Source organism: Chlamydotis macqueenii, chromosome 17 (assembly GCF_036417535.1).
Source record: "Chlamydotis macqueenii isolate bChlMac1 chromosome 17, bChlMac1.mat, whole genome shotgun sequence".
NCBI classification, from domain to species: domain Eukaryota; kingdom Metazoa; phylum Chordata; class Aves; order Otidiformes; family Otididae; genus Chlamydotis; species Chlamydotis macqueenii.
In genome coordinates, this window is record NC_141572.1 from 3553699 (window position 1) to 3574694 (window position 20996).

Consider the following 20996-nt stretch of genomic DNA (forward strand, 5'->3'; position numbering starts at 1 on the left):
CTAAAAGGAAAAATAAAATAAATTAAAAAAGCAGAAATCACACTTATTTTCATGGCACACACATGCCACAGGCAACACCAGAAATTCACAGCGCAAGGGAAGCCGCTCCCTGGGGAGGAGGGAGCCATGGTTCCGCGGTGCCCCTCGGGCCTTCCTCCAGCTCTCCCTGTGGGACGAGCACGGACCACATCCAACCTTCAACGCCGCGGCTTCACGTTACCACCGCGCTAATAAGGTCGAGCGCAAGAGCTGCAAAGCCAGAGCCAGGGCTCCGAGGACGTGTCGGCACTTGGGAGGAGAAGGAAGGGGCTGTGACAGCCCTCGGGGCAGGCCGCACACGGGGTCGGGGTGCGTGCGCAGCCCACCCCGGGGCCGCACTCTTCCTCTCCAATCTCAGAAACGGGTTTGGACGGCTGTGAAGTGCACGGAGGAATAAATGACACAAAACAGAACCTAAATAATGGGGGAAAGCGCAGGCAAAGCGAAGAGAGGCGAGCGTTGTGTGGGTCTGATCCTGCCGCCGGCTCCCAGAGGCAGGATCCCTCCATTGCGTCACGCAGGCCTTAGGCATCACCCTGCCATAAACACCTCATCACAACCAGCCACTGCCCCCCACTTCCCGGCTGGCTGAGCTCAGCGGCTCTCCGTGGGCGTGAAACCAGCACTAAATAAACACCTTCTCCACCAGGAGCCTGCTTCCCAAGCAGATTAATATTTAGCAAGCGCTTGGCAAGATGTCTTACCAGGACAAATACAAGAGTGCAAGCGGGGAGCGCGGCGTCAGCTCTTGGATGTTCTTTGGGAGAGAACACCTCATTTGTCGGAGCACAGGTAGTTTATTCCTGCTGCCAAGCGTTGCCTCACACAGGGCAAGAAGTTACGGCAGCCCCTGCCCGGCGCCCACAGAGCTTCAGCAACTCACGCTTGCCTCGGGGAGCATTATTAACTTCAGCAATTAATTATGAAGTGAGTCGTTCACAGCCCCGTAATCTAACACACCAGGAATGCAGCATCTCTAACTTTTTACCACCTTCTGGGTCAAAAATTTGGGCTGACTGGTTTATAGGGGTTTAATTTGTTTGGCTTCCAGCCTTTTTCTGTCCGAGTTATCAGAGGTCCCTGGGGTGCAGTCGGTTAATCTCACACCTCGGCTGAAATGAAGAAGGGGCTGAGCCGTTATCAGAGGCTGCTGTTCTCGACTGCATTAGCGGGGAAGTTATACAAGTCTTGGGGAAAACAACAAAAAATCCCTTTTATTCCTCATTTGGCTCTGGGATATGGGTCATAACTGGCTGACTGAGCTGTCCTGCGGGCTACGGAAGAGCTGAATTTCTACTGCACAGGAATAAATAAGCCAAATCTTTTCTTCTCTTCCAGCACTGCACAGGGGCTTACTCATCCCCACTTTTGTGGAACACGTTTAAGTGATCTGCATCAAGCCACATCCTGCATTATCAACCTGGCAGCGCCGATCCCTACCGGTTCCACGCGACTTATCAACAGCAGCACAGAAACATCCCTTTGGATTAACCCTGACCACGCGCAGCAGCCAAATGGCACTCAGAGTTATCAATTATTATTTTTTTTTTAAAACAATTTATCACCAGCACAGTCCAACATGCATAACACAGTGGTGGCCCCTGTATTCCCATCAAATATATCATCTGTTCCTCCAGGAGATACGATAACACGCGGCACTGAGTACAACAAACCGGGGTGAAGGCAGAATAATTCAGATTTTTTTGTTATTAATGGAAAGTATAACCCCAGACAGATAAGACAGACAGAAGCTGCGTGGCTCTGGCCCGGTGCGCGGCGCTGAGAGCGCGGTGCGGCAGCGAGCGGTAGTCTCGGAGGGGGTGAAACACTTACTGTTGGCTATGTTGGAAGCAGTGTAACTGTCTGCCATTCCTGAGACCTGGCTGGCAATGCTGATCTCACTGGCTCTCCGGAAGCCCCTGAACTGAGGGGCTGAAATGGGGGTGGACAGGGACGCGCTTTCCATGAAGACGGCACCATGAGACTGAACAACATCTGCTACAAAGTTGAAACAGGGAAATCAAAATATTAGACCAACAGACAGAGGCTGCGCGAGATGAACTCGAGGGGAAGGAGGAGGCAAACAAGGCTGGTAGATGCAAAAACCTTTCAGAGCTGATTGGAATTTAAAAAACACATTTAATCGGAGCTCTGGTTTGGAAAGAAAGCAAACACCACAGCAAGCAGAGACACACGTGGCTGGAGGAGCAGTCTTTGATTGAGAAAAGTAAAATAAGTAGCTCAAAAAAGAAATCAAAAACCCCAAAGAAAAAAACAGGCAGACTTCTTCAAGCAGCAATAACAGAAGCATGTGTCATACATACAGATGTGGATATACACAACTTCATATATTCACATCAAGACAAAATAACCAAGATAAGGAGAACAACAAGAAACAACCTTAGAAAGGGAATATTTGTTTCCTTGAAACACTTAGATTTAAATGAACACCTCCAAGATAGAAGCATTAATGCAAAAAAAAAGGAAAAAAGGAAAAAGAAAAAAATCAAGAAAACATTTTCATGCCTGGCAGGGACTAAATTTGAACCTGTATTTTATTGCTAACGCATACAGCCAACACTCGTTAAACTGAAGTAAGGGCTACTGAAAGGAAGGAGTCTGGTGCTGAGCTCTTACATCTCCCACCGGTGTCGGCAGATCGGGGGGCGCTCAGTCTCTGTGAAAACAGAGCTGCTTTTGTACAATGTGCAAGTCTGGATTTTTAGATCCCAACCTGAGGTTTACCAAGCGTGGCCTAACCCTTTAGTACATAAATACAGAAGAGGAGGATGCAAAGTCATGCTCACATGGACCTTATACGTGTTTTGGGGGGAAATGGATCAAAAATGTTCAGGACTGGCAAACTGAGAGATGCTGAACGTCACGATAAAATCTCTGCATTTCATTTTCCTCCCGGTAACAGTGGGAAGAGCATCCACCCCTGCGTGGATGCAACGGGGCCGAGTTCAGTGTCACTGGGGTACCCCAAGATTCTGCACTGCAGAGGGTTTGTAATGCCAGTACCAAGGACTTCACAGCAGGCAGCACCAGTACGACAGCAACACGCGAAAGCAAAGCTACTTATTGTCATTTTAACACTGCCCATCTCTGCTCTACCTGAGGAGCAGCATCTGGACTTTATTCCTAGGTATCAGCCAGGCGGTGGATGCCACGGGGAACGCAAGTACACTACTCCCACACACCAACGTCCTCCACCTATTTCAGCCAGTTTAGATAGCCTTAGATTTGATCCCAGTATGCGGCTGGCACAGGGAGCTGTGTTGGCAACTGGTTTATTTTAATATCGATCTTTTTTTGCTTGGGGCTACCGATTTGCTTCCTCCCATCTCTCAGTTCACAGCAGCAGTGTCTGCGCCCACACAAACCCCGCTGCAGTGGAGGGAGAGGGAACGTATGAAGCTGAAAACGCGTAGCTAAGTGTTGGTAAAAGAGTTCTGTTCTCTGCAGGGAAAATCAGGCCACAAGCTGCTCTGTGTAAAAGCTTCGTGGACTGCAAGATCTGAGCACTAGCGGGAGCCTGACCTGATGATGAGCTGCGCGCACGGCCCACGTTGTGCCTGAAAAGCCATTACCAGCATCACTTTTGCAGCACTTTCCTTCTCTTTTCACCTTGACTTGAGCTGCTGGCTGTCAAGGCTGCTACCAGTATCCGCAACTCAGCCGGCCCCACCAGGCCAGCCTGGCTTTCCTCCTGCGGAAAGCACCAGCACAGGTAAGAGCAGACAATTCAAGCAGAGGCTGTACTCGGAGAACGTGAGCCAAGCCAGGAGCTGGCTGTGTCCAACCTCACAAAGGTCTCAAGGGTAAAGGGCGTCATTCCCATTGCTGCATGACCTGGGACAACCCTCTCATCTCTTCCCCAGTTACCCTTTCCTGTCCTTTCCCCTGCTCATACAGACTGTGAGCTCCTTCTGCAATTACACCCTCACGTCACGTCAAACAGGTGCCCCAACACAGCTGTAACGCAGACGATGACCATCAGCTTCCCTGAACTTGGTTAGATGCAACGAAAGATTTGGCTTTGCCTACACTAGGAAGAACGCCAGGTTCAGGTTTAACTAACTTCTTCCTCTCCCTTAAATAGAAAACATCCGCAGCTTGAACGAGGAAGCAGCTGGAAGCCACAGGACAGAGCATTCCAGCAATGCTACACAGGAGAGAAGGCTGGGCCAAATGTGGCGCTGCCTGGGCCGATCATGGCTCTGGCTCCATTAACATGTCTTCACTTAGCTCTGCCTGATTTTTATCTCCTTTTTCAAGGGCTCAGAAAATGGAAAGTGAATAAACAGCAGTATTTAGGGCTTGCTCACTTTCCTGGGCTTGATTGAGGATATTTTAACACAATGAGTTCGAAGCAAAACCCAACATCAACAGCCCTTCCAACAGCATCCTAGCTGGTGTCCCCACAGGAGTAATTTCCACTCCTGTGAAAGCCTGAGCTGGTTTTGAGTTACTGAGCTGTTCGGCTTAGTATCGCCCGCACCGACAGCAGGAGTCTGCTCTGAGGGGACACAGCGCAGCAGCGCTCGCTCCCGTGCTCCTGCCCACTGAGGTTACTCTCACGTTTCTCCCTTTTAGCAAGCTGCACACCCTGGAAAAGGACAGTTCCTAAGAAAAATGAGGGCCAGGAAAAGGCAGGGCAGGAAGCACAGAATGAGAACCTCGTTTGTGCATCACTGTGCCTTCAGCCAAGCTTCCTCAACTCCAAAGCTGCAGTGACAGCGACTTCCAGTTAAAACCTTGGGACGTGACTTCCGGAAAAAAACCCTTAACAATATATTTCCTGAACTCCACATATTCTTTGCGCCAAATCCCTTGTGCAGCGCTGCTCTTGCAATTTTGAAACCAAGGGGGCTTCCTTGGGGAGCGCGGTGCCCAGGGTGGGACGTTGCAGATGCTGCCACGGACTGACCCCAGCACCTGCAACTGCTCCTGCTCCTAAAGGGCCGTGTCTTCTGCATCCCCAGCCACAGCTCAGGTCCTGACAAGAGCGGAGGGGTTTTTCCAGCGAGCACTCTGAGCCCAGGGTGAAGCTGGACGGCTGCACCGGGACCAGCAGCAGCAAGGCTTTCAGCAGCACACGTGTCGCGCCAGCGCAACGGAGCTGAGATTTAACTGCACTTCCAGTAAAAGTGACACAAGAAGCAAAATCACTTTTTTTTTTTGCCTAGCTATGGCTCTTTAATACCCATTTCAGTGCTGTGCCTTTTCATTTATGGACTCATTTGTCTATGTTCTTACTAATTGTTTCCCACTAAGTGAACGGCACTGGGCCATCCTCCTAATGTACTGCTGGCACTGCGTTAAGTCCTTGGGGTATCTGAACGGCAGATTTCAGTGTGTGCTATCTGCAGGCTGAGCTGTGGCACCGAAGCGGGAAAAACTGAAAGCAATCAAAAAAAATCTGTAAAGTTCAATAGAAATAAAAAATTTTAAAAAATAAAAAGCTGCTCAGCACCGGCCAGACCCTGCTTGCACTGGAGTCACTGTTCAGCGCTGTACGCTCTGCAGTCGCTACCCTGAGATCAAGAGCATCACAGGTTTCTGTTGGCTGTAAGTTTTTAAGATTCTGGAAATTTTCCACAGTCCAGTGCCTGAACTGGGATTCAGCACAGGCTAGAGTCAAGCCAAGCACTGCCTGGCCACCCTGTGCTCTTGACGTACAAGGTAAAGAGCAGAGAAGCTTCTAAAAGCTTTGTCCTGACAGCAGAAATTATCAGATGGCAGCTAAACGGCATTTCATCAGCGACCTCCACAGTGATTAATTAATAGTACCAGATCCTTTCCCTCTGTTTTGTTACAGAACATCGCAGCACAGGCAACATGGCAACTGCATCCCTAAAAATCACCTACATCTTCAAAAGACAAAGGGAGAGACTGGAACAGTCAGCAATGTTGCCATCCTGTATGACCACATAACTCAAACAGCAAGGGTCAGCTTGTTAAAAACAAGGCTGCAGAACCAAGCTCTCAATGCAAGACACTGAAAAAGGGGTGAGAATGGGCAAGTAAGACACACGAGGAAGAAAAAACTCAAACAAAATCAAGACTCATTAAGATCGCAGACGTAGCACCAGCCACAACCAGAATAAACGAGGCCATGCAGCATTTATGATGGAAAATAAGGCAAAACAAACGCATCAAACTTTGCTTTTAAGGCAGCAGTTGAGAAATTAATTTTAAAAAGCCAACACATAGCCACCCTGGGGTCTGAAAGCCTCAGTGACTGTATCCAGCGGAGCCACAAGGAATGTCCCAACACCAAACACTCAAAGGGACAAGATCCATTGTGACACAGACGTTAATTGGACTTCTGGCCACAGCGCGGCAGACTGCTGGGGAGACACACACTGCAGACAACCAGCCCATCTCCAGGGGATCCTGCACACGGCGTGTACCGCATGAGCAGGGCCGCCCAGGGACTCTGTCTTGCTGTTCCAAAGCCTCTTCCAGCAGCACAGCCACCACAGAGAGAAAAAATTAACTACGTGGCAGCAGTGTCCCGTCCAGCACGAACACTGGAATGGGACAGTCTGTAATCCCAACCCGTTCTTTGCACAGTGGGTCTCCCAGACTGGGTATACCCAAGCACAGTCCCAAGGTCCTTCACGTGGCACAGCCTGAGACACAGCATGAAGATTTCAACTCCAGGAGGCAACGGTATGATCTCCAAAAAGCACCCCAAGTACCCAACACCATAGACAATACAAAAGTGTAGATTACACACACTCAGCAAAACCAGCGCTTTTATTGGAAACATCTTGCCAATTCAGTACGGGAACGGGGATACTTGTTTCCATGAAGCTGTCCTGGTGCTGGAGAGCACCCAGAGGGCTACTTTCCATGAGGAGGATGGGATTGTTCTGGATTGTCTCAACTAGAAGCAGATGGGAAAAAAAAAACAAAACAAAACAAAACAAAACAGAAGGACAAAGAACAACAGACATGCAGCCACAAAGTGTTAATGTACAAACAGTTACAACTGAGCACTTCAACTATGAGTCTTCAACGAAAGGACAACCTTCAAATAGAGTAAAAGAAACAAAACGTGTGACTTTCCAAATAGACTCACATCAGAGAGATTAACTGGTAGCAGAGAAGAGCACAATGATGGCATTTCAACAACAAAAGAAAGGGGAGTCCTCTTAACCAGCTTCCCCAGTGAGCCAAATCCATAAATACCCAGCAGATCCAGAGAAATCTTTTTACTACGTGGAAAAAAAGTATGCTCTAAGGGGAGTTTCACTTGAATCAGGCTCACAGCCTATGCAGTACAAAGCACAGGAGTAAGCAAGGATGTGAATTTGATTTCACTCTGCAAGTTGGTTGTAATGAAACAGGGACCCAACATTTAGTACGGATTGGAAAAAGAAAAAAATAAAGTCTAAGAGGCTTTCCAAATCGTGGAGTATAGAAGAGCTAGCTATCTGCATGAGGAAATACGCAGAAGCAGTGTTACAGAAGGTTTTGTACATAACTAATTATAATTGAGCACCTAAACTTTACGTGATCATCAAATCACATAGCTTAATTATAGCAGCAATTAATCTTTCTGAAGTGTCTATAGTGAACAGCGACTTCAGCCGCAGCTTTGCGAATCATGGGTAGAACAGTCCTTCTGGGTAATGTGTAAATCACAACACTGAAATTTTGACTCTAATGGAAAGGAACAGCCTGTTACTTTACGATAAGCAAGTGAACAGGCTTTGTCTTACACAAGAAGAAAATTTAAAGCTGCTTTTTTGGTCAGTTTTATACATCATGGCAGAGCAGCATCACTTAAAATAACAAGGCTCAAACCCAGAGAGGGTTTTGAAATCACTCTACCCTTCTTATACTTGAGCTAACTGCTGTTTAACTCCTCTCCACTACATAGCAAATGCCTCTAAACGGAGCCAACACAAAGGTCCAGGGAGGCACAGCAAACAATTAAGATCCCTGCTGTTGCACAGAACGATAACCAGAATACAGGCTGCTCAGTGTCAACAGGGCTTCGGTGAGAACAGGGGATTTGAAATGTGTTTAAGGGGAAGAAGGTAAGATGTTTAGGATTTTTTAAAAATTATTTTTATTTTCCTTTTTTTTTTTTTAAGAAGCCACTTGCAGCTGATACCTAGAATACACCCAAAAAGCAAATTGCTTTTCAAGTTGCTACACATTCCCCAAGCTGTTGTAACTGGACTGGGTACAAATGTAATTGTGGGTGGATCTATTTTTAAAAAGTGTTGCAGCAAGATCTTTGCTAAATTTGACAAGTGAGTGGGGCCTGCAGAAAGTATTTTGTTTGCTTTATTAAACTTGGGGTTTAGTTTATATCCATTTAACAGATTACACCTGCAGATTAAGCAATTACAATACAATCTTTAAAGATACTGATACATTGGAGACCACTTCGCATTTTCAATTTAGAAGTGATGCAGAGTATCACCAGAGTTATTCAGCTCTGGATAGACATTGCTTTTCATTTAGTCATGTAGGATTCAAATATTAAACGCATGGAAAGCTACCAGAGCTTTGGGGGAAAAAAAAAAAACAAAACAACCACCACATCCCAATCTTTCTAGATGGTGGCTTTGACATTCTAATCTAGTTTGCCAGCATGATTTCCTGTGTGCTGTAAGTCTGGTTTCATAGTAGTGACTCTTAGTTGCAATGTGGACTTTAAGTAGCCACCGACTAACAACCCCTAACAAGGTAAAAAATTTCAGTGCAATTGTTCTTCCTGCTCCAAAGCCCTGGCCCTGCAAGGAACCAAAGCTTCAGGTGAAGGAGAAAGGTCAAATTTAGTTCTGCACAGTGGTGAGCTCCTTGCAATGAGAGCCTGCACTGAAATGGCAACAGACCATGAGAATCTAGGCACAAGAGTGAGGTGAAGATGGTAGGAAATATAATTTATTTTATTAAATCAACTGCAAGAGCACTGATGTAATGGGAGCTGAGGCAGGGCATGGTCAGGACACAGTTTCAGATGCACCCGGTAAGACAGAAGGGCATGCACACAGCCATTTTAGACTTTGTTACTGCTGCAATTGGGGTAGAGCAAGGGAAGAAGCCACTGATGGCAGAGGAATCCTAAGTGTCCCAGGAAGACAAAGTGTCTTGGTGGCAAGGGCAAGGCACTGTCACCAGCCCAATCTGCAGTAGCCTATCCCATGAAAAAGCACAGGTTGCAACCAAGTAAATAATCTCATTATCTCACTGTTAACTCTGCTCCTTCCAGTCTCCGCTGGTCCTCCAAACATCAAAGTCCTGAACTTAGCAAAGTCAATCATGTTTCACTCAGTCCCAGCCACAAGCACCAGCTTGGGAGTAAGACAGGGACCTTCATAGAGAGGTTGCCACATTGTGACTCTCAGCAGCTGATGGCCTTCGTGTGCCAAGTGAAGGGCATACGGGTCACGAGGCACTGATTTTGTTGGAAGAAAACTACTTCTCGGTAAACTGGGAATAAAGCTAACATTATAGGGCAAATTCTTTTTCTTGTCATTCCCAATTGCTTTGATAATTTCATGTAAAGTGTGGATACAACCCTTCAGGCAGCTAATATGGATCCAAAGTGACTTACCCAGAACAGCAGAATTGCCATCGCCCAGTGGAAACCTCTGGTAACGGGGAATATTAAAGGGTGGCAAAAGGTAGAACTTCCTCTCCAGAAGAGGCTCGAGGCGTGAAGCAGACGGGTCTGCAGGGTGGAACAGGTTATAGACCTGCTGACAAGCTGGCCTGAGCTGAAAGACTAAAAAGATGGAAGAAAAAAAAAACCTCAAGTATCAAAAGGTTATTTGTGTTAGAATACTGTAAATATTTATCTGTAAAAAGGACAACTGTTGGGTTAAAAAGAAGTGCTAAGGATTTATAATCTCCTTATCTTCCAGTTTAGTCAACTGAAACAATTTATTACAATATTTATAGACTCAAGGATTGCCCAGTATTTTTAATATTTGGAAGTACATTGCAAATAAATTATATAACCAGTACTGGCTAGAGCACACAGTGATCTGCTTCCTTGCAGTGCAATAAATATTATACATAAACGCTTGAGTTTTACCAGTTTGTCTCATCAAATTACTGGATTTGTAGCAAGAGGTGCTTACACCATCCGCTAAGTGAGCTCAGCAGTTCACATCAGGACTTACTGTCAAGAGCTGGAATCACAGTTTTTCGCAGTGCAAGAACCAGCCCCAAGGGAGAACCGAAGAGGAAGAAGTCAGTGATCTCAAATTCAAACTTCCCAATATTTCCTCCATCCAACATGGTAGAGCTACTAGATCGCCTGGATCCTGGGTCATTTCTCAGCACACTAGAATGTAAACTGGGACAAGAACGGAAAATAAAGTCAAAATTCTATTCACACTGTTCTTTCGTAACTGAAGGCCAGATAAGTGATTGACAAGTGAATATCATTTCTATCTCTCTGGCGAAGGAACTGTGCCAATCAACCCACCACGCCTCAGCACTGCAGTTTTACCAGCCAGTAAAACATCTCCCCAAATAATTGCCCCCTTCCATCGGCGTAATTTAGAGCGTACAGATCTGAGCTTCAAGTGGGTTCATTTACACACTCCTAGCTCCTCAAAATGTTTTTTCTTTGAGGAGTCAAATCTTGGTTGCTGCTAGCAGAATAGTCATTTACAAGATAAAATAACCAGAAAGCCAAAATTACTAGAGTAGCACAGAACAAAGCAGGTTTACAGTGATTTGCTCCATTACACACATCACTGCTACTTTCTGGCTGAACATTTGAGTTCCTTCCATCACCTTATTCTCAAATGTTATGGAAAGCTGTGCTTACCTATTTCTTCCTCGTGAAAGTAGTTGGACAAATGTTATAGGATTGAAAAGGAAAAAAAAAAAGAAAACAGGAGAGGAGAGAGAAAAAGAAAGATCAAAATCTGCAAGAGGGTTTCCAATATCCCTGTGCACCAAGTTTGCACAGCTTCCATGCATGTGTATGGCATTCACTGGGAACGAGAATTTGGGATAATGCGTTCAGTGGCCATACAGTACATCTCATTTATCGTGCACCCGGGACTATCCCGCTTCTCCTTTGCCCAGGAGGCCACATGTGTCAAGTTATTACCAAACTACGTCTCAGCCCCAGCCCAGCAGCTCCCAGTAACTGTACTTAAAAAGAACAATGATATAAAACATGTCTAGCTTTCCACCCTTCCTTCAGGTGAATCCCTTTGCAAAGTTGAACCTGTGTGCAGTGCAGGCTGGGCAATACACAAGTTTAACACAGATTTGAAGTTACACATCCCTTGGACGCTGAGGAAGAAGCAGGGACTCCTAGATGAAAATCCCAGGAATCCACCCCACGTCGGGAAGAGGTGACAGCTAAAGTGAGCGCGTTTCCATTTCCGTGATGTGAACAAGCTTCCCTGAGATCACACCGCCAAGACGCGCAGCGCTGAAACGCTTTTAAAGACAAACCACCTTCAGGGAAGCTACAGCTATTTCGGCTGACAAGGCTGCAGCGTGTTCAGTCTGCCGTGTGTAAGGAATACGAAGTTATTTAGAACACATTCAGTTTTGCTGAAGACAGGGTGACAATAATGTGATTCAAACGAAGGCACAAAAGGAAAGACTGTCCCGAAGGCAGATGTGTTACGGCAGGAGGAGCACAAGGGGTTTTTGCCATTTTCTAGCCATCTTCCCACGGCATCCCTTCATGGGGAATGGAAGGGAACGAGAGCACTCATACTGCTAAGCAATTTGGACAGCTTCTCTCCTTTCACTGGGAACTCGATAGTCTTTTTAGCAATCAAAAGAAATGAGAGCCAAGGGGAACTCTGAATCCATCATGCTCCAAGCAACCTACAGTGCCCTGTTCTCCCTTTAAAAAGCAGCAGATGTACTGTGTGCATTAATTAAACAAGAGCTTATGGATTTCAGAAGCAAATCAACTCGTTTACAATAATACAAGTACAGCACAGCCAGAAATAATGTAGTTGTGCAGAAGGACTGAATTTAAAAATAAATGTGTGATTGTAATCTCCAGATGCTGCTCTGGCTTGCTGGGCATTATCCCAGAGAAGCGGGTAGGGCTGATACAGGAATAAAAATGAGTGTCTCTGGCACAGGCTGCAATCTGCCACGGGAACAGACTGAAAGGCCCCTGTATGCCAGGTTGCTCATCTGCTGAGCCCATTAGGAAAACCTGACTCTGTCCTGCCAATCTCCTGCACGAAGCCGTGTCACATCGGGGCTTGGCTTTTGTACGGGAAGATCATTACTTGGTGCCAGAGAGGCCGAAGGGGCATTCTGCTGCTGACTCAGTAATGACAGCCATGAGCACAAGGTCCAGGAACAGGTCCAGGTGCGATGCCCTGCTGTCACAGGAGGCAAAGAGGTGAATCACTGGACTTGAGCCTTCCCTGCGCCAGGGAGCAGAGGGGAGAGATGCAGAGAAAGTTGGTACAGCAGCAGCAATGTGTCCCTTTCCCCAAGGGAATCTTGCTGTTGAGTTGTGGGGAGAGACCTGTTTTGGACCCAAAGTCTAAACGTAGATTTTTAAAAAGACATAAAACCTTAAAAGAAGTAAAGGTGCAGCAAGTCATCAGCGCACTGAACACCGACAGCTCTTGCCAGGTTCCCCCCCAGTGCTTCATGTTGGAGGTGAGCACAATCCTTCGGAGGTGGAGCAGGAAGGACCAGGACAAAGCTATTTGAAACAATAAACTGCAATCCCTCAGCCATGCCCAGTCCAGTGCTTATTCTAAACTAGACAAAAAACTGCATCAAGACACCAGCGCACTGTCCTTAGCTCAGTCCGTGTCCCCGAGGTCAAGAACAAGGAGGAGAAAGAGCACATTTTTCCATGACCACTATTTTCTCCTGTAATACAGGAGGCTGTTTTGGTAAGGTATGAACAAGAGACTGATTGCCTTTTATTAACCTGCTGGAAATAGCTGGGAAGCTTATTCTGGTTTTTGTAAATGCAGCTGTCTTTCTGAATATAGCATCTCTCTGCACCAACGACATTCGCTTTGATACTTTCTCTCTCCTATGAATTTTTTACAAAAGGGCCCCTGACACGGCATGACAACGCGAGTCCCTGGGCTGGAGCAATGATTGCAAATAGTGAAGGAGAGGTAGAAGTGCAGGACAAGCCTTCAGCTTGACACAGGGCAATAGGAACTGCCCTGGGCACGGCTGCAATCCTGGTGTTTGCTGGGAGTGGGTGGGGACATTGCTCCTCAGTACCTAGGACATGGGGGATGAAGGATTAAGAGGATGCTGCAGTTCCTCTGGGTCTGCAGGAGGAAAAGGTCTGGGCTGTCCAGTTCCACAGGCTGAAGATGAGTCAGTCAGAAAAAGCCTCTGGGCTTACAGAAGTAATCCCTGAACGATCAGCAGCAACGGAAAGACTGCTATGAAAATTTCATCGGTTACGTTAACGGATACATTTCTGAAAGTCCATTTGAAGAAGCTTAGGAATGGAATACTGAGGGCTTTGACAGCTGAAACACAACCTTGGTGCAACAGAGCAGCCTTGCCAGGGGACAGAATACAAACCCCTGTCCCTGCTCCACACAGGGGACTCGAGTTGCTCTGCCAGACAGTCACAGACAGAACAACCCTCACGTGCAGCTGACGATCGCTCCATGAACCAGCCAACCAAGCAAGGGTTCAGGATGTCTCATCCAGAGCACACTGCCACCACGACAGCAGAAACCTGCTCCTGCGACGGGAAAAGGCACCGCAATTCAATCTCACACTTGAACTAGGCCAAAATTAAAGGACAGCTCTTCCAAGAACAGGCCAGGCAACTCAAAATGAGCTTTCAGAGATGCTTTGAAATTAATGCAACACTGGATTCCCCATTCTGCTGTGTTGTTTTCCCTCTCACTATTTCTACATTTGCTTTATGACCTCCATCCTGCAACTGCAGCACAGCAAGAAAGCAGCTACCCGATTGCCTCGGCTGCCAGGCAGCAGGATGAAGGGTTTCTTGCCGTTGTAATACAGATGCAGCAGAGCAGCTGGATTCTCTCATTGCCACTGAGCAAGAGTGCTGTTAATTTTTTTTGCCCATACAGCACACTGACATCCATACCCCTCCAAATCTAAATTAAACTCTTTCCTCCACCTTGCACTTATCACAGGATGACAAAGCAACATTCGAGTTTCACAGATGCACCAATTGCAGCTCCAGAATATTCCTGGTTCTGTTCCCTCAAAATCTTACCTTGAAAGAAAGGCTTGATGCTGCTTTATTGTGTCCAGTTCATAGGTTGACGAATCACTCCTTTTTCGTGGCAGCTGCTTCTTTGGATCTTCTCCGTTGCTACGGGGAATATCAATGTTGCTCCTACTGAGGTGTCTGCTGGCTTCCAGATTAGAGCCACTGGAACAATAGCTGTTGTTCACCGTTATTCCAGGAGAGAGGAGGTCGGTATCCTGGGATTTGAAATGTAAGGATTTACCGCTCTGACAGCTGAATCAGGAATACACCCACGTTATGGTGGTGTTTCTCCTTTTATCCTCCTTTCTCCATCTACCCCAAGATCCAGTTGAGGGCAATACAGTACCTCAGACCAAACCAATTTCCAAGGGTGAGGGTGAAGCAGGTGTGGGTGAAGCATCCCCGTTCAGAGCAAATGCACCCAAACCGAGACACACATGCACCTTACGACACATGCTGGCCATTCATAAGGAAGAGTGTCTTTGTTGCATCACGGAAAGATCCTTACTAAAAACAGGGGCCATGCGGGCGCTGTGGCCAGCAGACCTATTCCCAGCAGACACTGGGAGCCAACATTACCTGGACACTCACAACGCTTCCTCGCCGGCTGCTGTTCTGGCTCTCGGACACAGTCTGATTGCTGTAGCATAAGGCATCGAATCCCAGGATTCCTCCAACACAGTCCCCTACCAAGCAGACCTGGAAAAGGCAACAGAAGCAGGGAAGGAGGAAACAAAAGCCCCTCCATTTCAGTTCAGAGATGACAGTCAAACAGAGTGCTGGATTATACTTAGCAAAGCTGCAGTAACAGGATGCCCAGCCTTTCATCAGTAAAACTGTTCCATCAACGAACATCCACTCGTACCCTGCAGACTCTCATTAGCTAACGCAGCTGATGTGCTCTAGCTGTCCCCACCAGCCGACTGGAGCAAAGTGAAAGCAACACAGAGCACTGACTACGGCGCTAGCTCCAGCCTCAGCAAACCAAACTCGATTCCCTCCTTGCCAGCCGTCCGTGCTACTTCAGGCCAGCTTCCCTGAGCTTCTGCTCCCTGCGTGCACCCTGAGGAGATAACGCTGTCCTGCCTCCAAGGGCATTGAGCAGATGGACACAATAAAGCACTGAGTCCCCTGGGTAGAAGAGGGCTGTCTGGGTTCCCAGGCACAGTGCTGGCTGGGAACGAGCTCACGGCGGACAAATCACACCACAGTGGTGCAATGTGATAGCCAGTCCAATAGCTCAAACCTCGCGGGGCTAGAGAAGCCTCTGCTCAGTCATTGTCTTTTATGGGGTGAAGCAGCTGTGCCATCTCAAAAAAGAAACTCACTTCTGCGACAACTCCAGTGCACGCCGCTGAAGATCCTTTAAAGATGGGAATGCTTAAACAGCTTTGGTTTGCAGTGGGAATAGAGATCATGTTTAGTAACAAAGGTAGCATTCCAGATTTGAAAGGTGTGTCATGCTGAAAATTGATTAACTTCACAGCTTTGTAGCTTCATTTCTGAACACGAGCTCAGACTTTGCTTTGAATCCCAAAGGTTCAAGACAGGAGTATAAGCAATAATCTCTCTCTCTCAGAAAGAAATGGAAGCACAACACTTTCTTATTGCAGCTCAACACTGTCATGTTTCCATCCCTCCTGAGAGATTAATGGAAAAGAGAGCTTCAGAAGGAAATTGCTTCACTTGCTCTTCCTTTCATTGTGGCTATAAACAGCTGCGGGCTCACCTGGCCGTTGAACGACATGCCCTCCTGGGATCTGATGAAGTCGCTGTAGGCCTGGTTGGCTCTGACAATGACTGTGGCTACCGCTTCTTGGTACTGCGGGGAGGACGTTGCTAGCAGAGGGAGCGCAGCAAGGGGAATGTGATCCTGGCTGTTGGACAGGCAGCCTTCGTCATAGCTGTATGGGCTCAGGCTGGACAGGGCGAGAGACATTGGAAACATTCAGCCTAACACACAGAGTGGGAAAAACCATTCGCAGACAGTAGTCTGTGTTGTGGTTCATTTAAAAAAGCCTCAAAATAGAAAGGCCATTTATTCCACTGTGAACGGATGAGAGCTTAATAAATCTTTCCCTCCCATCAAACGTAAATCTTCAAGGACAACATACTTACATTGATAGAACAACCCTCAGACAAGGAATTAAAGCCTTAGTATTTATTGGATTAATTAGAATAAATCAATCTCAGAACTCTTGCTGGATGATTACTGTATTCACTGCAGCTAAGTATGAAATCGAGATTGAATGCCTCGCTAGTATATTAATAAGTGCGTTCTCAAAGCACGGTCAGAGCTTTCAATGCTACGTGCAAAACATTTCAGGGATGCAAGAAAAGAAACAAAAAACACGAGTGAAATTTTGTATGTTTCTCCCAGTGACGAAGTAGCATCAACTTACCTGGACACGAGCGAAAATGCTTCGGAGCAGATGGCTGGGCAAGGGACCAGCCGGATGGCAATGTGTCCAAGAGCGGCTGGGTAATGTACCCTCATCACTGTGTCAAACACCGTCGTGATGGTGTTGACATCCCCTTGCTTCGAGCTCTGATCACCACTTCCTGAGTCCAGGATGTTCCCGCCATGGAGTACCAAGAGGAGGACGTGGATTTTACTTGGCTGCATTAATGGCTGCACTGATTCATCCTAGGTGGGAACGAAAGAGAGGACAGTAGAAAAGCTTATTTTGCAAAGAGGTTATATTTGGTTCAAGTGCATTTTATGCAACTTTTATCACCTTTTCTCCCCCAAGCTCACACATGGTGTGTACAATAAATGCACTATCCACATCAAGTCCACGCAGAGATGAGGCAAACAACAATCTGTGAAGCAAGATATTTCCAGCAGAAACTGTATGAGCCTTGATACACAGCCCTGGTAAGCCCCCAGCTAGAGGGCCAAGTTCAGTGTGGGTCATCAACACAGAAAGGTAACTGCAGTGTGAGCAGGACCACAGACAAGAAGCATGGAGAGCTTCTGAATGGAGACTGAAAGAGTTCAACTCGATTTGCTCAGCAAAGCTGCAGGAGGATGGAACACCTGCTCTCAAACACAGTGGAGACGAGAAAATAAAACTACGGAGGGAAGAGCGGCATTTAAGTCAAAAGACAGTGCAGGCACAAGCACAAAAGAGTCTAAACTTGTCCTGAAGAAGTCTAGACTGAAAATCACGTTTCTAAAGACAAGGGGGTATGAGCTTTTAGAATAACATCTACAGGTTTGTGGGTAAGGAACTAAACTGACTTCAAGTGGGAATGTGTTTAATTAATGGCACCGGTCATTAGATACACCCGGACACAACAGCTGAGAACCTGATTCCTCCTTCCAGGTCTCATATCCCACACAAATGCACACACAGCCTCAGCGTAACTGTCTGTCCTAAGCAGAAGGAATGCTGAAAGTAAAAAAAAAAAAAAAAGCACTAAATTGTAACCAGGCAGCAGTAAAGACATTACTTGTGTGCGTTAGGGTGGAAAAATAAAGAAATAAAAGATGGGTGTTGCTTTCTGCTGAGGTGCTGAGCTCAGCTGCAGCAGTTGACAGCAAAACACATTCAGCAGAATGAACAAACAAGGTCAGATAGGTCAGCAAGTGGCAAGTTACTGGGAGAAGAAGCTGTAGGAAGAGATCAGTCACTGCATCTGCTTACTTACGACAGAAGTTATAAATAAGACTTCAGGTTTGCTTATGCTGTTGCAAAAGAGGAACTCAAGAGAAAAAACTTCAAGATCCTGTTACCCAAGGACTGGCCAACATCTGGCTGGGAGGCTGCTGCATGAACACAGTAAAGGTTTTTATTTTGGCTGTCCAGATGAACGAATCCCTTGCCTACAGAGCCAGGCTGTAGTCTGGGGGAAGGAGGGAATTGTATCTGAACTCCAGAGCAGGTTATCATTTAGAGCCTTGCCGGAACAGCCGTGAGCCCAATCCTGATACCCCAGGAGCACGTACAGGAGCATCAATCTGTACTGTCCACGCATCATAACACAAGGAAGCAGTAACTGGTTTTAATATGTATTCACTACCAGGGCTTTCAGTGTTTACAGCTCCCATACGGACTCAAATCCCTCACCCCAACACCTCTGAGATATCTGAAAGCAGGCACTGATCTCTCCTCCTGTCCCTCAACCCTTGTGCTAGCAAAGATGACATTTGAGAGCATCCTGGGCAACTCCCTGCTGAGGCAGAGAAACAGCCCTTGGAAGGGGCTGTACAAAGGGTGGAAGGCTGCAGTATTTTCCATTTGGCAAATTCCTCTCACCTGAGCATCTTTAGTCCCCTGTTGTCCTTTGAGCAGTGACTGAGCCCCTGACAAACCCACCGGTGGGAGGGAAGCATGCCCAGGCACACATTAGCAACCTAACAACTAGCTTTACATTTTTACCAGATAATGTCAGAGCATGTCTTAATACACAGCCCACTCGAAGTATTAAAATTCACATCCAAATCTGTAATAAAGATTTTCCAGACCTCCTGCATATAAATGGCCTTTAATTATTTAGTACCATTACACTGTATTAATGCCTGCTCTTTAAACCTCCTCCGATTCCAGTTTACAGTGCCTGCAAGGTGAACTTTTGCCTGGCTGGAGGCATGGGAGGAGCTCTCTCAGCATCTCAGCATTACTTTTGCTTTCAGACAAATGTTTTAAGTGCTCATTTGGAGAACAACATGAGTCACCCAGCTCAGGTCATCCGGAGGTTTATCAGCAGTCATTTGGAGGCGCCTTTCTCTTTCAGTTCATTAACTTCTGCTGTTGGAGGAAGTGGGGAAGTATACAACTGCTGATTAGTTTAAGGGTGGAGGTGGCTGTTTAGCACTTTCTTGTAAAACCTGGAGTCTCTTAAGATGCCTCATTCCTGAACCACCTTTTGGTGACAGATGAAAATCACTGCAATTGGTGGCTAAGAATGCCACATTATTTTAGTAGAGTGTTTGTGAACAACTACAAATAACTTTTACATCTCACTTTCAAGTGTGTTATTTTTCTAAAATGAAGGCAGAAATGGGAAAGGATTGAGTTTGTACAGCCCTCTAAAGAAGACAACAAGTTTTCCACACCATCTTGAGCTCCAAGAGAAATCTCAGGGCTGTGACTTGCCTATCTTGAGGTGGCCGTTCCCATCCGCAGCCACCCTCTCTCCCCACAGCCCTTGAGCTCTCCATCTATTACAAAAAAGCCAAACCACCATGAACTTACAGCCTGGCACACAGAGTGCCAAAAGCACACCCATGGTCTTTGATAGACCACGACATAACTCAGGCACTCTGCAAGCAGCTACATCATCTCTGCAGCACAGACGGGCAGATGTTTTAAGGGCAGGACAAGCAGACGCGCTGTCTCACTACCACACTGGATTGCAAAAGCCTGTATATGCAAGTCTAGGAAGCCGGGGAGGTGTTATGATTTATTGTTTTATGCAGAGCACTGATACAGACTATGCTATAACTGGTTTCCAAACAAGACCCTGAGCAGCTCCAAAGAGTGGGCTACAGCCAAGCTGTGTCACTTGGACTACTGCAGCCTGCGCTCCGGTGCTGCAGGAACACAGCTCTCCTGCTCCCGCATCCACGCTAGCTCATTCGGCGTGAGCAGCATAGCCCTACCCAGCAGTGCCTCCGGCAGCAGTTATTCCCACAGGATTAGTATCTTTTTTTCCAGCTGGATACCTGACACTGCCTGCAAACTGCAGAGCATTTTCTATACGATGTTCCAAAGACGAGTGAAATAGCTCCGTAAATCTAGCTGTGAAGCACACGGCATGCTGGTGCGGCTCTGAATGACCCAGTGACAATACACTGGTGGCAGCAAAGGGAGCCGTTTACCCCATCTACCCCACATGGTCACATTCCAGAGACAGAGATCTCATTACAAGAAACCAAAGCACTTACTTCGATGATGCTGAGCCTCTCCACGCTGGAGCCAACGTGGTACTCTGCTGACGTCTCGTGATACAAATCACCTGGAAGCACAGAGGTTTAAAACATCAGCACTGCAAGATGCTACTCGGCAAAGACTCTTCCATAAAGACATTGTGCCAATGCCTTTCAGCCTCTTCTGCCTCCTATATCCTTAATTATTTCATCAAATTGCCCCCTCCCTCCCTCCTGCCTCCTTCCACCTGAAGCAATACTGGGGCATTTATTTTCCAGCAATTTCTCATAACTTCAGTAAGCGCTGAGAACATCAGCAAGCTCTACTCTCGTTACAGCAACGCAGTACCACTGCTTTATTAAGCACAGCAACAATGGGAAATCCCTGCACAACTGTCAGAAACGATCCGTTTGTGGGAAAGCAAAAGGAATTGCTTGAACTATGCTGGGGGAGCAGAGACCTGATGTGCTCACGCGTCTGTGCCTACACAGACTGACTTTGTACCAGAAAGCCTAAGTGTCATCTTCCACCGTGCTGCTACACGAATCGATCTGGCTGAGGAGCCAGCTTCCTTTAAAAATTTCATAACAATGAGTAGAAAAATAAAGCTGAGGCAGATACAGACAAGAACAAAGGATGGAGCAAGAGGAAAGAAGAGTCAGGAGAAAATCAAGTGATTCAAGACGGAGCTGGAATATTTCATCATTATACGAGAGAATCCTGGCTGTCGCACAAAGGAGTCTAACCAACACGGAAAATAAAAGAGAATCGAGAGCTATCCCAACTCCCACTGGGCAATTCTTCAACAGCGCTAGGCAGTCATTTTTATGCTCTGCCTCAGCTTCTCCTTTTGTGAGATGAGGATAACAAGA

The 20996-nt window shown here is 46.7% G+C and overlaps 1 protein-coding gene across 6 annotated transcripts in view; it reads right to left on the reverse strand.

Annotated features, from left to right (window-relative positions):
- PITPNM2 (phosphatidylinositol transfer protein membrane associated 2) overlaps positions 1–20996 on the reverse strand; it is a 136265-nt gene that overhangs the window by 13694 nt on the left and 101575 nt on the right. For 3 of the 6 annotated variants that reach the window (XR_015260491.1, XM_086761922.1, XM_086761919.1), the window contains exons 10-18: positions 20142–20212; positions 16651–16895; positions 15978–16167; positions 14828–14947; positions 14252–14463; positions 10197–10372; positions 9626–9796; positions 6788–6937; positions 1873–2037 (exon numbers count right to left, since the gene is read on the reverse strand). Coding sequence is in view for 5 of the 6 variants with exons in the window: in XM_086761922.1 (XP_086618048.1) it covers positions 1873–2037; positions 6788–6937; positions 9626–9796; positions 10197–10372; positions 14252–14463; positions 14828–14947; positions 15978–16167; positions 16651–16895; positions 20142–20212 (1500 nt within the window). In the remaining variant the exon portion in view is untranslated. The remainder of the gene's footprint in view (positions 1–1872; positions 2038–6787; positions 6938–9625; positions 9797–10196; positions 10373–14251; positions 14464–14827; positions 14948–15977; positions 16168–16650; positions 16896–20141; positions 20213–20996) is intronic. The other 3 variants (XM_086761923.1, XM_086761921.1, XM_086761920.1) reach the window with 2 other exon arrangements.